At 44.8% G+C, this 16,685-nt stretch overlaps 1 protein-coding gene across 1 annotated transcript in view; it reads right to left on the reverse strand.

The window, feature by feature from the left end:
- The window catches only part of camk1b (calcium/calmodulin-dependent protein kinase Ib), a 39,646-nt gene that overhangs the window by 17,679 nt on the left and 5,282 nt on the right, over positions 1-16,685 (reverse strand). The window contains exon 2 of the mRNA XM_061219252.1: positions 13,378-13,494. Coding sequence (XP_061075236.1) covers positions 13,378-13,463 — 86 coding nt within the window. The 5' untranslated portion in view covers positions 13,464-13,494. The remainder of the gene's footprint in view (positions 1-13,377; positions 13,495-16,685) is intronic.

Consider the following 16,685-nt stretch of genomic DNA (forward strand, 5'->3'; position numbering starts at 1 on the left):
ATGTCACCAACATCTATTAAGAATGTCATTATTAACATCAGTCTCTTGCGATAGCAAGAGGCATCCTTCCGACAGTAAAGGAAAATAATCTACACAATCTGCAATGACCATTTCCCTTCAGAAACTGCTAATCACTTAGGGGTTTTCTGTCTATCACTAACCATCAACGGATGAAGTAGAAATGGGCATAAGCAAATTTAAACGAGTGTAACCAAATTACCTATGCCACCATGAAAGGCCATGGCTGTTATCATTGCAAAACAAGGCCATTGGCGCAATGAACAGTTTCCTACAAAGTCACTGGCAGATATTTACCCACACATTAAAGTGCCCTCATCCTGGACTACTTACGGTAAACAGAGGAAGTAAGTGCTGATAAACAAATCCATTACATCGCAATCACTTAGCAGAAGCTCTTATACAAAGAGACATACAGAAGAGAACATCGGTAAATATTGCAGCCTATACTTACAGTAAGTGTGCTTAATTACACACAATACACTTGAACATGTACAAGAAATATGGGCTTATTGCTGCAGAATACTTTGTGATGGCAAGATGGGAGAAAAGGCAGGTTCATGGGCAGGTTAGCGTGGCAGGCAGACGACATTCAGGGACATGGCGGACATTGCCCAGGTGGGTGTCCAGATGGCTCTGATCATTTCTCCTCATACGAGCCGAATTAATTCATTCAAGCGGCCATTTCCAACTGCTCCATTAATAGCGGCTTTCACACAGCCAAATGCATCAGTCTGTCTGTATAGTGTGTCTGTCCTCACTGTTCAAACAGAGTGCTCAAGGCAGCAGGAACTAATGCTATGTCATCGAAATGTTATACCAGCATACATTAACATATTGTCTATTTTACAGCAGAGTGCAGACCACTGTACTTTTTCTCCACTCTAGACCAACCAAACTGACTCTCAGACTCTCTTCCCAGCCACCCTCAGTGACCATCAGCTTCTCAACACAAGGAAGCTCTATTCCCAGCACTGGTACTTCTCTTACCAAGCTAGAGAAAACAAAAAAGTACAGAGCAAGCTATTTGATTGTCGGAACATTTGCATGCAATGCCTTTGCTCAGAAAAGATAAGCAAGACTTTCGTAATCAATCGGGAAAGTATTCGGTCTGCGAAAGCCGCATTACTGAACAGAGGCGTATGGTGAGAAATTTCCTATTGGCCACATTCCATGGCAACACGCCTACTGGGGGCAGCTGACAGAGATCTTTCACTGATGTGCCAAACTATGCTTGTCATCTGTTCTAACAAGTCTCCTGAACCTGAACCACTCTCTCACATCCAGTAATCTTCCTCCTCCTTCTTTCCACTCACTCTTCTGCTAGGAGGCTTCATCCTTCCATGTTCTCTGCCTGAGCAAGAGCAGCAGTCTCATTGGTCTGCTCATTACCCATTCAGCAGCGAGGACAAGCCTAGCAGGCTGAGAGCACTCTTCTCTGTCAGGAGGTCACATGACTGCAGAACTCAGTGAAACTACACTACAAAAGACCTTACAGAATAGGTAACGTCCATAGACACTGGAGACCTGCTGTGCTGGAGCAGGTAAAGGGGCAGCAAACAGCATCAGACAGCTCAGAACGAGCCATTCATGAGTGCGATACAGGCCTGTGTCAGAGGCCTGTCTCTAGGGTGTTCCAGCTGGGGTCACGTAAGGACAAGCTGCAGAGCTGGAGAGAGAGAGTCAGAGTCAGTTGGCCATGGGAGCCACACCTCAGAGGTGGAACAGGAGGGTGTGTAATGGAGTCAGATGGCCACGGGGCCTACACCTGCAGGAAGAGGCCTGCAAGCTTTGCAGTTCAAGGCTCTAGCACCTGCCTCTTTACATACACCTTAACCCCCAACAGAATCAACATATATTAAAATATGAACAAGTGCAGGTGTATTGGCACTTTTGAAATAAGACCCATCCACTCAGGTATATTAGCTATATCACATTAACTACAATGGTGAATGCCCTCACAATTTGGAAAGCAGGGCAAAGAGTTGGCCTTACATAATGTGAATTAAAATCAGGTTGGTCAAGAAAGTGGGTCAAGACTTTGCTGAAATTGGCAGGGCATTTCTTTTCACAGTTATTCTCGGCAGTTTGACGGCAGACGCCCTTTAAGCAAACAAGGTGTGGCAGATGTCCTCCACAATGCTCAACCACAACTTTTTCACATCTCCCTCTTCTGCTTCTGAGCAGCCAAAGACACTCAGCATATACTCCTAATGTGCCTGTGGAATTTGGAGGAGAGGAGATGTGATCAGGGGAGAAACACACGGGATGAAAAACAAACCTGGAGGCCTGACTGCCTTCACATCTCATTTAGCAGCCCTTGGAGGACCCGCGACTGTTACCGAAAGGAATAAGGAAACAATTAAGATACGCACGGAAAGCCACTAAGCTAATTCTGAGCCCTGTTATTGCAGAATTGAGATAAATATGCTCACATTCCTCTACTGTCAACTATGCTAAACTATGTTTTGAGTATAAACCCAGCCTTGGGAATCCAAGCGTGGAGTCCCGTGAAAAAAACAACCGTTTATCTTTAAGCCGCATCAGCACTCTAAAAAACTACTGAAAGCCTATTCTTTCACCCTGTTTTATCAATGGCTTAAGTCTCCTAGGTACGTGAAGAGAACCACCCTTTTTCAGGACCAGAACAGAGGCCGACCCTTCCAAATAAACTGCAGGGCAGAGAAAATTGTGGTTTCTTGGTTTCATAACATAACATTTAATTCATTCATTCATTCATTATCCTAACCCGCTTATCCTGAACAGGGTCGCAGGGGGCTGGAGCCTATCCCAGCATACATTGGGCGAAAGGCAGGAATACACCCTGAACAGGTTGCTAGTCCATCGCAGGGCACACACACCATTCACTCACACACTCATACCTACGGGCAATTTAGACTCTCCAATCAGCCTGACCTTGGACTGTGGGAAGAAACCGGAGTACCTGGAGGAAACTCATAGAAACACGGGGAGAACATGCAAACTCCACACAGAGAGGCCCCGGCCAACCGGGATTTGAACCCCGGACCTCCTTGCTGTGAGGCGGCAGTGCTACCCACTGCACCATCCGTGCCGCCATTAACATTTAATATTTTACAATAATTATAATATGTATGAGAAAACCATATTTGTGATTTGTGATTTTCATTCATGATGAATTTCCAATGAATTTCTGATTTAAAGACATCTGTCCCAAGCTCACAGTTCACTTCACACGTCAGTTTTCTCTTGGGCTGAAGGGATGAGAACAGTCTTCAGTTGAGACTGAACATGGACAATGCCATTTGGGAAGACTCAATCTAACACATAATCGCAAATCACTGTTTGCCAAGAGCTTGATTTCAAAACAAATACGGAGTAAAGTGCAGTACAGAAAGCGGAACATCAATAGAAAACCAATTAATTGCTAGATATTTTAGATATAAAGTGACATTTAAACAAAAATGTCAACAGCAAACAAATTAGGCATTCATTCATTTACTGATGTATACAAAAAGGCTACTCTGGCAATTTGGTATAAACTCCATTCTTTATAAAATATTCACAAATTAAACAAAACTTTGGACACTTTGGCTGCTGGGGTGCGGCCATTAGTGTTTGCCAAAGCTGGATTATATAATCAGACAAATAGGCAGTCTTTGTTCTTTCTAAACTATGCCTCAAAAAGTAAGTAGTAGTGCAATAGATGATGCACTAAAGACATATGCAAAGAGGGAAATACTATGTGGGCATTCTCTGTCGTTGCAGAAAACAGTACACAGCTCATTAAGGAAGAGCTGGGTGTACAACAATATAGATAAAGTTGAAAGTATCCCTTCAAATGCACAAAATGAGAAGGGCTCAAAACCAACTGGGAACATGCAGGCATAACCCCTAAATGAAGTCACATGGGAGATGCTGAATGCAGGCAGGGCTGTGGGTCACAGGGGCCCTCAAAGCAGAAGGTTTCCTAAAAACACGAGCTCTGATCGGCACCCTGTGAGCAGTGCTTCAGCACCTCCAAAAACACCAAAAGCAAATCGGTTCCCAAGGACACACTGTGAGGAGATAGTAGGCTTTTGTCCATTTACACAGACATCAATTCCTGATGAGATACACCTGTGAAATAAATGCAACTCTGTGGTGTTGATAATCTTTCAGGTGCTGTGGGAAAATTTTAATCGGCTCATGAAATATAGCTCATATGGCATTAACTGTGTAATTTGTGCAAAGCATTAATATGTGCCCACTTCTACTAATGTACAGAGAGAAGCTGTCTACCAGTGTAAATTTCCACTGAACTGTAGCAACGTGAGCAAATAAGTGTCATAGGGCATGAATACCAGGAAGATAAGAGAATCATAAACATTTGTTTCAAATATCACATTAATGGCATTTGGCAGACGAGAAGATATCATCACGAGCTTGCAGAAAAACAGGAGCCCACCAAACCATGAAGGAGGGGGCTACACAGGATTGATCCCAGAGCTTAGAATTGTTTCTCTTGGTGCATGTGTTGGCTGCTGACTGGAGGGAGACAGGGAATGCCCCACTCTCCCCAGCAACAGAATGTGTATATAAGCTGTAACGATGTATAAGGCATTGCTCTCCGCTTTGGAAGCGCTGGACCCGATATGCATATTGTACAAAGCTGTTGAAACTCTCACTTGTGCAGAGCTGTTCTTGTATTGCAGATTTGTATCAAACAGTACAAATATGAATACAATCACACCTAGAATGAATCCACCTCTGCATAAAACCAAACTGGAAAAAAAACGAAATACAGATACGGGGTCTGAGCAATGACGTGCCTCAAATGGTAAGTAGAGAAATACCAAGCCATTTGGATTAAAAAATGTCAAATAGCAAATCAAATTTCTTAAGAGATTATGACGATTTAAAAATGCAATGAGACCATTTGCTTGAGTGGTTTGGGAAAGTGGATAATCGTAGAAGCGAAGAGCTTGTTTGCTCCTGTTGTATAATAGGCATGAAGCATTACTGTGGTGATTGAGAAGAGTGGGTCCAAAGCCACCACAGCCAGAGCCACAGCCACAGCCACAATCCACTCCCACTGCTCTGTGAGGTCACAGACACAGCAGCAGTATTAGACGTTGATTATGTCTGGGTGGACAGGAGTTTGGTCTAGACACGGTGAACATTTAGTTCTCGATACAAAGCCATCTGCTGACAGGATTGAGCACAAACACATGGGCACACACACGCCAGACCTGGGTCAAATATGTAATTGTCTGATTCAAATACATGTCTATGCTTTACGGAGCTTGGCTGGTGTATTTGAACCTATGAAATACACTCAAAGTACAAATCCCGCCTACTGGGCCTTTTGGTTGGTCAATAGATCACAGAAAAGCATTTAAATAAAAAAGAATTACGTATTTGACCCAGGTCTGACACACACACTAACATTTTCCAAATGAGCTCAGACCCACAGTTGCATCCTGTTACCAAAACACTAAGAGCAGCCTCGATGTCTCAGTAAACAGCCCAACTGCACCAGGTCACTCATGCTACTCTCTCAAATCCCTCTCTCAGAAACACAGACATTACTGGGCTCTGGTTACAAGGCACAGAGAGGTGAAATGAGTGACTGCTCTGGCGACAGGAGTGAAAAGGGGAGATTGGTGAAAGAGAAGGTCACTACTACACAGACGTGTGTACTGACATGCCAGCCAGCCTGTTCATGGATAGCTGGGCAAGGGAACGATGCTCTCCACTTTAGAAAGGAATGCATGTCACCCGAAGGCACAAAAGAAACAAAACGATATGCTCAACATCAATCAGTCGCAAACGGAGAGCAGCGCTGAGAAAATCAATTTTCACATCGCCGCTTTGATTTACGGCGCAGTTCGCGGTGACGACAGGTGAGGGGGACTGTGGGGGGGTATGGAGCTGGCCAAGACCAGGCAGGGAGCTGGGAATGGAGAACGGAAGGCGTTAAATTAGTGGCTGGGACAGGTCTCACTGGATTTACTGTCGGGACAGTGGCCACATCCCTACTGCCATGATGCAGTCATCAGTTCTGTGTGTGTGTGTGTGTGTGCGCGTGTGTGTGTGTGTGTGTGTGCATGTGTGTGGATCCAAACCTCACATCTCAGTGCCACTGTGCTATGCCCATTCCGGAAATGTCTACTAACAAACCGACTTGGTTTGGCTGGTGTGCCTTTCTTAGTTAAAAATTATGAAACGGTCACCTGGAATTCCATCTGTGCGCCAGTGTAAAAAATGCCAACTTATGTAAATATCGCTAATAAGGAGAATTAGCTCCAGGCTGTTATACAAGAGGCAGGCACTGTGTAGGTATAGTGTGAGCCATTCCTCTTAAAAGTAATGAGCAGTATTGTAATGAAGGCATCTCACCGCTCAATTAAAGCAGTTGCCCAGAAAAAGCAGGTGGAATTAAGTGGGCAATCACAGTTTCAGCTGCCAATCAGTAAACAGCGAGCTTCACTGGAATTTCAGCTGCCAATCAGTAAACAGCGAGCTTCACTGGAGTTTCAGCTGCCAATCAGTAAACAGCGAGCTTCACTGGAGTTTCAGCTGCCAATCAGTAAACAGCGAGCATCCCCAGGCTGTAACGGACACAGAGGCTCCGCCCCCCTGCGTCTCCACCACTCTCCCTTCCTCAGTGTTTCCCCATCTGGCCTCAAAGGGGCGGAAACCACAGTGGCGCTCAGGCTGAGCTCAGCAGGGTGGCTGATGGTGGCTGGGTGCTGGGTATGGAAAGGTGGGGTGGGGTGGGGTGGGGCTGAATAATTGATGAGGTGAGACACAAGCATGGTTTTCTCCATACTGAGACAGACAGCTGCTTCCCTCTCCCCCCCCTCACACTCACCCACACAGTCCCTCAGACGGCTTGATTGGCCACAGGAGACAGGTCCAGCACGCACAAGAACCGCACGTAAACTGGAAGGGCCGGTTCTCTTAATTATACATTTTTATGTTCTTCAGTACTCCAGACTGAATGTTGCTTTGTCCTGCTGCGTCCATTCAGAATTAAAACCATTCCATTCTTCACGGTGTATGAAAAAGCAGCCAAGAGTTCAGCTTGGTGTTTAACAACACACACGCTTTCAACCTAACTCCTCATCACAGGACAAGAGCTGTGCGCTTCATTAATGCAGTAAACACATCAACACTGGTCCAAACAACCACTAGAAATCATATGGTAATATTTCTTATAAGGATGTAGAATAGGATTGCTGCTTTGAGATAAAATATCTACTCAGATTGTGTCATAGATGCTGTAGATAAAGTGTTTCGGCCTGGTGCTCGGAGCTAGCATGCTTTGAGGGGATGGTAAACCTGAAACTCAACAAATTTTTACAAAACAATATCCCAGGCAGACAGCCTGAGTTACTGCTCTGAAAATAGCCCATTGATTGCTGGCTGAATGCCAGCTGAGCTGACAAGTACAACATCATTTTTCTCCCTCGACGCTGCCCATCAATCACCTCCACCAGAGTCAGCGCTTTCATCCCCGCACCGCCATTAAATAACAGAGTCCGACTGGGCCGTCCGTCAGGCCATCGATTTCTCAGGATTCCGGTTCCTTCTCCGCCGGGCCGGTCGCACAGCGGGCTGGACAACGGCACGCTTCTCCCCGCCCGCTGTGCGCGGGCAGGCGGGGAGCAGGGCGGGAACCTCGTCATTCACCATTACGGAATTCTCCCCGGACACGCCGCCAGCTGCTGCAGGTTTCCGGGAAAGCGGAGCGGAGGATCACAGCGAGGGCCAGCGTGAGCCCGCCGTCCGGAACCCCGCCGACCGCATGCAAAATGGATTTGGGAGTTAATTTAATCGCCGCTATACACAGTGTGCAGCCAACACATTCACGTCAGGCAACATCCTGTTTCCTTACCGCCTTTTCTTTACCGATACAATATGACACCCGAGATACACGGAGACGGCGATACATGCCAGCGATATACACGCACGCAACACACAGCGCGCTGTTTGCGATGAGTCACTGCTCTCCTTCTGAGATGCATCGCCACCCTGCTCTGCCTGAGACAGGAGTTTGATTTACCGTATGAATGTCTGTGCGTTAGCCCCCCTCAACACAAGTCTTTGGACTCACATCGGCATGGAAAGACTGGATTTTGAATGCACACCGCAATTCTGAGTAGGACAGATCTTTTATGGCTTTTGGTTATCAGCGTCACCGCCGCACGCAGGCGAACAGGCAGAATATTAAGGCTGAAGCTTCACACGAGGTTTAGAGAAACACCTCTACAGTACAGAGCTGCAAGATCCAGCACGTTTCCTGGCCTCATCATCACCTCAAGAGTAACGGCATCTGTACGTAGGAGCCGATGGATCCTCTTTCGAGAATCGCTGTGCCGGTCAAAGTACAGGCAGGTTTAAGTGAGGAAGTACCGGAGAAAACTGACAATCTTCCAATTCCTGATAAGCACAAATTATACAGTTAAAATTTCAGGCCTAATCACTCGGAGTAACATTAGTCTGCGTGTATTCTCCAGAAATGCTTCCTTAAAGTGCTCATTTGTAAGTACTTAAGGGCTCAAGTAGCTCACTCAGGAAGTTGGATCAACTTGTTGAATTGTATTCAGGAGTTAACAGGACAAATATTTACACTACTTCAGAGTGTGCAATGGCTCAGAAAGGAAAAAATGCCTTAATTCATTCTTATCGTATTTTATTACATTACATTACATTACATTAGTGGCATTCGGCGGACGCTCTTATCCAGAGCGACGTACAGTTGATTAGACTAAGCAGGAGACAATCCGCCCCAGGAGCAATGCAGGGTTAAGGGCCTTACCCAAGGGCCCAACGGCTGTGCAGATCTTATTGTGGTTACACCAGAGATTGAACCAACATCCTTGCGGGTCCCAGTCATGTGCCTTAACCACTACACTACAGGCCGCCCTAAAAAAATTTAAACAGAGAAGTTTGCAAGCATGCTTGTGAGTTTACAAATAAGGTAGTTGTGTCAGTATATGTATGAGCTCAAGTGTGTAATCTGTATTTGTGCTTATTTTGGGGGAATGTATTTAAATGGGTAAATTCCCTTGTGTAAATGTATATGCATACATATAGGTGGGCATGTGTATGTTTTTACCTGAATGTTTATTTAAAATTGGTTTTACATTTTACTACATTGTTTACACCCTGGCAAACCAACCAATTATCTTTTGATCAACAAAAGCCTCCATTTGGCATTTAATGAAGGATCAAGCTCTGTGGTCTCTATTAGCAGAAGAAAGGAAAAAACAATGCAGCTTTAATACATAAACATATGCCCAGCACAAGCTGATCAGGCTATTGTGTTGTGCTGTATGCAGCTCAGGATCATTTCCCAGCATTGGTAGTAAACGCAACCACATGAACAGAGTGTGGAACGGTGCCATAGAGGCCCAGGCCCGAGGGAGAGAGAAAACAGCCAGAGCTGGGGCCGGAGGAGCGGGGAAGAGGAGGTGCTAGGGTAAAAGAGAACTGGGAGGGAAACTGTTGTGGCAACTCCACGATATTGTACCTCAGGGAGCAGTGTCTCCCCCATTCTGCCCACTAGCTCCTATACAGCACAATGGAGGCACAGACACAGACACAGGCACAGGCACAGGCACAGGCACAGGCACAGGCACAGGCACAGGCACAGGCACAGGCACAGGCACAGGCACAGGCACACACAGACACAGACACAGACACAGACACAGGAACAGACACACAAAGTCATGGAATTTAAAACACTTGAATCACTTTATTTTTGTTTTTGTTTTTTGGAAAGGCAACATGAAAAGGGGGACAGCTACATCACTGAAAAGCTGATACATTCACCAAATTATTAATAGGAAAAAAAAACAACTTTGTTTCCATAGCGACTATTATAGTCCATATGGAAAGTGTCTTTTCCCGTTGCCAAGACAACCAGCCCACTATAAACTCCAAGCTATGCAATGCAAGGAGCCAGTGCTCTTTCCATAAACAAGCTCAGACAACTCACAGGCTGGGGGAAAAAAACAAAAAAACAACTGATCTCTCTCATCTTTCTCTGTAATCAACTTGAAAAAGAGCTGCCTTTATATATGGCAGAGACGTGGGTCTGAGCCCTGTATATCTTTACAAACTGATCACCATTATGAATTTACCAAAAAGACTAATGCTTTAACACCTTGCACCACCTATGAGGTAGATAGGGAGACGGGGCAGAACAGGAAAGGCTGAGGTCAACATCCTGTCAAAAAGACTTGGCAGCATGGACCATCACATAAGGAAGCCCACCTCACAGCATCGTGAGGGCTATAAACAGAAACCTGAAACCCAGCGCTGTAAATTATCTGCACAGTACACAACCTGCTCTATTAGATGCAAAACAACAGACAGGGAAAATACCCAGAAACACACTGAGGGATCAGCAAACAACCCTTTCCTGCACGCACACACACAAACAAACGCACACGCACGCACATGCCTGAACACATGCAAGCACGCACACACGCTTATGAGGAAGCTTTTAAAAGCTTGTTTTTTTTTTTTTAAGAAGCTTTTAAAAACATAATTCCAGATTCCAGATTACACATGAAAGGACTGTACGTCTACCACATTAAATGAGTCCTCCAGTGCAGCCAAAATGACTTGCGCGAATCTGTCCGGCCTTATAATTACACAAGAGCACGCCAGCCACTAAATGAAAATAAAATGTAAACACATTAATTATTACAGTGGGAGGACAAGGAGCACTGTTCTTCAGAAAGACAAGGATAGACATTACACATAAGCCATTTAAACGGCAAAGCAAGATAATGGGTTTACCCCGATTCCATTAGCAAGACACCGCCGAGAGACTCTACTGGCAACTGAGGACGACTAAATAACAGGGCAGCGATTAGTACCCAGGAACAAATCGGCTGGCATCCCCAATCAGTTTAACCACTCCACCAATAACTCCACATTCCCCACACTTAGACACAACTATGAGGCTGAATTAATACCATTTTAACCATTTCAGCCGAGGCGTGATTTGTACTTTCAGCTGATGACGCTTCCTTTGAGCTTAATTTGTGAGTGCGTTGTAACTCGTTAAGTCAAGAAAAAAAGAGCAGGCCAAGGATTGGCGGTCTTGCGGGAGGGTGGATCACTGTACCTGCTCCAGAAGACGCGATAAGAAGCTGCACTTGATAAGAAGTGGCAGAATGAAAGGGCAGTTCAGTCACCGTGACGCCCAGCGGAAACGCCTTCCTCACCCCTTCAGGAGAACAGGCGTTCCATTGGGCTTTTGTTGATGATTGACTGGAGGGGTCTGGAGCGGCCTTGCAGAACAAGGTAACTGGGATGTGACGAAAAGCGAAAGTAACACCTAACCGCTTCATGTCAACGATTATTATTTACAGGACTGAAAACACCACATATCGTCTTTGCAAGTCAAGGGAAACTAGGACTAGGCTAGACCAGAGCGAATTACAATCTCGTGGGTTTGATTCTGAGGTCAATGCACTCAGAGGATAGGGTGCTGCCACTACACCTTTGCTCAAGGTGATTAACCTGAATTGCTTCAGCAAATACCCAGCAGTAAAGAAAGATATGTAAACATTGTAAGGTATGCAAGTCCCTCGAAGGCATGGTATGCAAACATGGGATAGGTTACCGAAACTGTCAAAACAAACACTAACTTTTTAACTGTGGACCTCATGAACTAAACAAATTATCCCATTCTGTAATCTTCTTTTAAAAAGTAAAGTGCCTTCCATCAACACAGTTGTAATCCCTCTTATGTCAATGCTTTTTAAAACTGAAACCTTTTTCTGCATGGGCTTGTGTGAAGAGAAGACAAAGCACGTGTCTCAACAGTCTGACAAATTAAATACAGTTTGCTTGGAATCCAATTTTGGCTTCCACTCACTTTCAACCAGGATAAACAGGTTTCGGTCCATAAAAACAAACATTATTCAATTGTACATATTTTAAAAAGGCATACAACCATCAAAATAAAAAATTCATTTAAATACTTTTTTTTTAATATAGCACCAAAATGTCCAACATGACTTCCAAACATCAGGCCAAATCTTGTCAGTTTTCAAAATGTCTCGATTCAGTTCTCCACTGATATACTGCTGTCAGAAGCCCAGGGGGCAACTTAGGATAATCACCAAGAGCAGTTTCATTTATTCTTGCGGTTTGCATCATTCATAAATACAGCATTCACTAAGGGCAGAATCTTTCTCTAGCTGCTATGAGAGACAAGACCACCTTCATGGCGCACAATAGTGACAGTACACAAACATTAATGGGCTGGCCAATGATAGGCTCAGCTCCTAAAAACCCCAGTGTGCACAGACCTGGCTGAAGTGAGCTGCTAGCCCAAGCCAAACTTACACGCCCCACAGCCCTGGCTCAGTTATCCCGCTCTACAGGGAGCAGTGTGAAATTCACAAATCCCAACAGAAACACACCGTATCCATGTGCACATTAATCTCAGTGTTACTCCAGCTATGAGGTAATCTGGCTATGGGAAAGACCAGGCCTGGATCCCAATGGCTTTCAACACTCAAGCCCGGCCTAATATGGTTACATATGTAATATGAAATAAGTTAGTATGCCTGAGAGACTAAAATAAAAAACAATTGACAAACATTTCAGCATTTGCTTAATTTTGGATACATGCGCTCATTTTGGATACATGGAAGATAAATGAATAAATTAATTTATTAATGGTCATCTTGAAATGAAAAAGGTGTCTCTCCCGCTCCAGTTCTCCACTGCTGAGACGGATTTCCTGCGTCACATGATGCTAATTCTGCATCACCTCGCTGGATCTGCATGTACATCCCCGGCTCTCGGAGCGGAGCGCTGCTAATGCTAACAATAGTCGGCGACAGCAGGGAAACTCCAACCAGCAGCCTGACACTGAGGAGCGCAAGAGCGCCGGTCTGGTCAGCACAGCTTTTGCACACTACAAAGAATTTAACCAATGGACTGTGCGTTAGCGCGACGGTCAACGGTCACGCCTGGACTCTGTTACTCGACGGTGTCAGCCAAGTGCCGGGGGAGGTGGTTGTTATTGGCCATTTTCGCTCACACTGATGAGTTATTTCCTTCCACCACTGATGCCGTCTTTCGGTCTCGGTCATGCCACATCATCAGCACTGCCTGACGGTAACGATGAGAAAGCACCAGTCGCCACAGTTTGACGGCATCTGGTGAAAACATGCCGGTCCCCACAGTGTAATAATGACCATCACAGATGCACCAGTCCCTAGAGCCTGGCAGAAGGAATGAACAGATGATGGAGGTGATGGATGAACGAGGAGCAAAAGAAAAACAGCCATTTATTTTGGGTTTTGGCACCCAGGCAGAACGCGGAAGTCCATGAAGACCAATTATTCAAAAGGTACTTACGTCCCCAGGACTTCTTTGAAGTCGTAGATGTCCTTAATGTCGGAAGTTTTCTTTTTCCAGGTGATTCCATCATCTCCCAAAGGCATCTTCCCGTCAGTGCGCTCGGTCACAGGAAAACTGCAGGAGAGGAGAGAAGGATCGTTCAGCTAAATGCTTCTTCCCAATGCCCGCACCTCTACTGAGAATACATCTGCAAAATAACAGGAGTGCAACCCATAACAAAGGGGAAAAGAAGAAATAATATTATAAAAAATGATTATTTCCAAACTGATATGATCAGCTATTATATACTGTGCAGCATCTTGAATGCTACTGTGGCCAATATGTTTGTCCCGTAATGATTCTTTTAATGCATTTCTAATTATGTTAATGGACGGGGATTCATCAAACAGGCAGTCACAGTAAATATCAGTCACTACTGATATGGTAATAAGCTGTTACAAATAATGAAATAATCATCATCATTGAATGCAATCTGCCTTCATGGATAGGCTCAATGTTCACTTTAGTGTGGAGTCATACATGGCAATTGTTTGGTATTTGAATTTTTGAGTTTTTCTGAATTACTTCAGTAGATGTTTTTTTTTTCACGGAGGTCAGGAAATGCATTTTCAAAGATAGAGAATATGATCCTTCTGGATTACAGCAACAACCAGAATCAGGTGGCACAGGAATGCAGACCGTCGAGTTTAGTCTTCCCTCCCCTAGAAGGTTAACCGAGAAATACAGTGTGACATGCGTTTCCACCAGCTGTACTTCAGATCTATGCAGGGCAAAACCCTAATCACCACACAGGCCCTATGCAACGCCAAGCCCCGGCAAGGTAACCGCCGGACAATCCAGCATGGACCTCCAATATAGACAAGAGGCTGTTACAGTTTAGTCTCTTTTCAGGGAATGTTGTGCATTTACAACAAACCCTTCAAAAATTATTCCAAGGCGTTTTTTCTAAAAGGCAAAAAGGAACACGGTAATCCCCTACATTCTTCAGAACCCCCTCCCCCAAAGAAATGAAATATGAACTTAAATTTTGATTAAGTTATTACATTTTTGTGAATCTAACACTCCCATCACTCTAAAAATATTTTGTTTACAGCATACTCTGAAGGAGGAAAAATCTGAGCATATTTCACATTTTCAATTCAGCTATTGAAAGCTAGCAGCTGCTTCTTGGCTGTAGGGAAAGAAACTCTACTAAATTTAGTTTCCTTAAAGGGTATCTGCAACAGTATGTGAGAGATATGTCACTCCTCCAAGAGGTGCCAGGTCTCCTGCAAAACTGTGCACCTTCAGGCCTGAAATGGCAGCAGGGTTCCAGGAAAGTGCATTTAAGGAATTTGTATGGGCAGTGCTTCTGGCATGGGTGCAGGTGGAACAGTGATGACATGAGGCATTACTGCTCATTCCAAATTGGGGAGAAATACAATTTGTCTACTTTTGAATTGTTTGCTCAAATCTCCAATGCCTCACACCCTGCAAACAATGGACTTTCCTGCCACCAGCGACCGCCTTTCTGTTCTCCCTTCTGCTCACTTTCTCCGTCCTCCTTCCTCTTTTAGCATGACACATTCATTTTCCATGGGGCTTCTCTGCATGAATTTGGTATAAATATGAAATGCTGTTTGGGGTAAAACTTCTGCCTTAACTGTACAATAAGTACTTCACGTTGTGGTCACGGAAAACAGATATGCTCCTTAAATACACATTAGGAAAGAAGAAAACAACCTATTTTGAAATAAAGGAAAATACATTTGGCCAAAGATGGCTGACCAGTCTCAGGGAACTGGAGTAATGCAAGAGCATATCCAGTCTTCTCTGAGCATTTTCCCTGATCAATTCTGGCAGGGTAGTGCCTCTTGTTCTCTCTGGTTTAGCTATATTAGGGGCTAAATTAGTCTTTGGGATGGGAGGGGTAGACTCAGCAGTTTAAAACTAGTTGGGAAAAGTAGTGTTTTTCACAGACAGAAATAACACTGCTTGCATCAGCCCGTATTCTGGGATTTCTCAGCAATACTACACTGAGGACTGCAGCACGTGATAATAGGGTTACTCAAGCAATGACATAATGGTTTCTTTTTGGAATAGGGTTCTCTCCTTCTTCAACAATGAAAAAAATGTGAAACAAGCAAATCGGCCATGCCTCGCGTCATTGGTTGGTTTGCTTTCAGACGGCATCTGACAGAGTGCTGAGCCGTTAACTCATCCCAGCTTTCCAGAGCCTTGCTCCACTGCATTCCCCCAAACGAGATCCCCCTGCAACCATGCCCAGCCCCCACTACTGAGCCGTTCAACAGAAGGGGATCTGCAGGCTAAAGCTGGATGTGTCCAGATCAAAAATAATTTCTAAAATTATAACTGTAAACTGTAATTTCCATGTCTTTGTCATCCGGCTTCTCCAACAAATGTTCTTCTCTATTAACCTACACAGACAATGAAACATCCAAACATGATTCTGTTGCTTGGGAACACCGTGGGAAGGCTTAGAACGAGCCACAACCGTATGAAAGGAAGAACTGCTGAGTTCAGGTCAGCAGCAGACAAGCCTATTTACCGACAGCCTCCTCATGAGCACACAAACTATCAGCAGGTGAATAAAATTCCCCACAAACTACAAATGACCTCCAGCTGAGTCGTTGTAAATGGGGACTTGTGAACGGTGACGATTCCCTGAATCAGTGCACTCTGATGTGGCAGTGCCACCTCTCTCCTTACGCACAGCTCTCTCTCCCCATTGATAAGAGGTTAGCAGCGCAGCGTCCAGTCGCACATCCTTGGAGGTTTTCTGACACCTTTTTTTTGGTCGTCTGGATTTGCCGCTGACCTTTCCATGGAAACATAAAGGGGAATTATGGCACCTGGAGAAACCAAATTGCAACCCCAGCATAAAGGTGCAGAGTACACAATGTTTGTTTTAGTCACTATGTTGGCAGTACATTCAGTGATTCCAGGAAAGCTCTGTGTGTGTGTGTGTGTGTGTGTGTGTGTGTGTGTGTGTGTGTGTGTGTGTGTGTGTGTGTGTGTGTGTGTGTGTGTGTGAGTACTTGGCTCCTGACCTAGGCTGACATTACAGCCTGGCTTACGTTTCATTTATGAAAGGCAGCAGCTTTGAATGGAACAAGCACAAGCTCAATTAGCAAAGCAGGTAGGACATGGTCTATGCAGATGCCCTGTCAGTTATTACAACGTGTCCTTTACTCTCAACACAGGAAGTCAAATACAGAAGTTGTGACATCCTCATGACTGTCTGTTTAAGCATGGTTGATAGACACAAAGCACTCACATTTGCGCTCTGTGAGATTGAGCCAAAC

This window comes from Conger conger, chromosome 14, assembly GCF_963514075.1.
Source record: "Conger conger chromosome 14, fConCon1.1, whole genome shotgun sequence".
Lineage (NCBI taxonomy): Eukaryota > Metazoa > Chordata > Actinopteri > Anguilliformes > Congridae > Conger > Conger conger.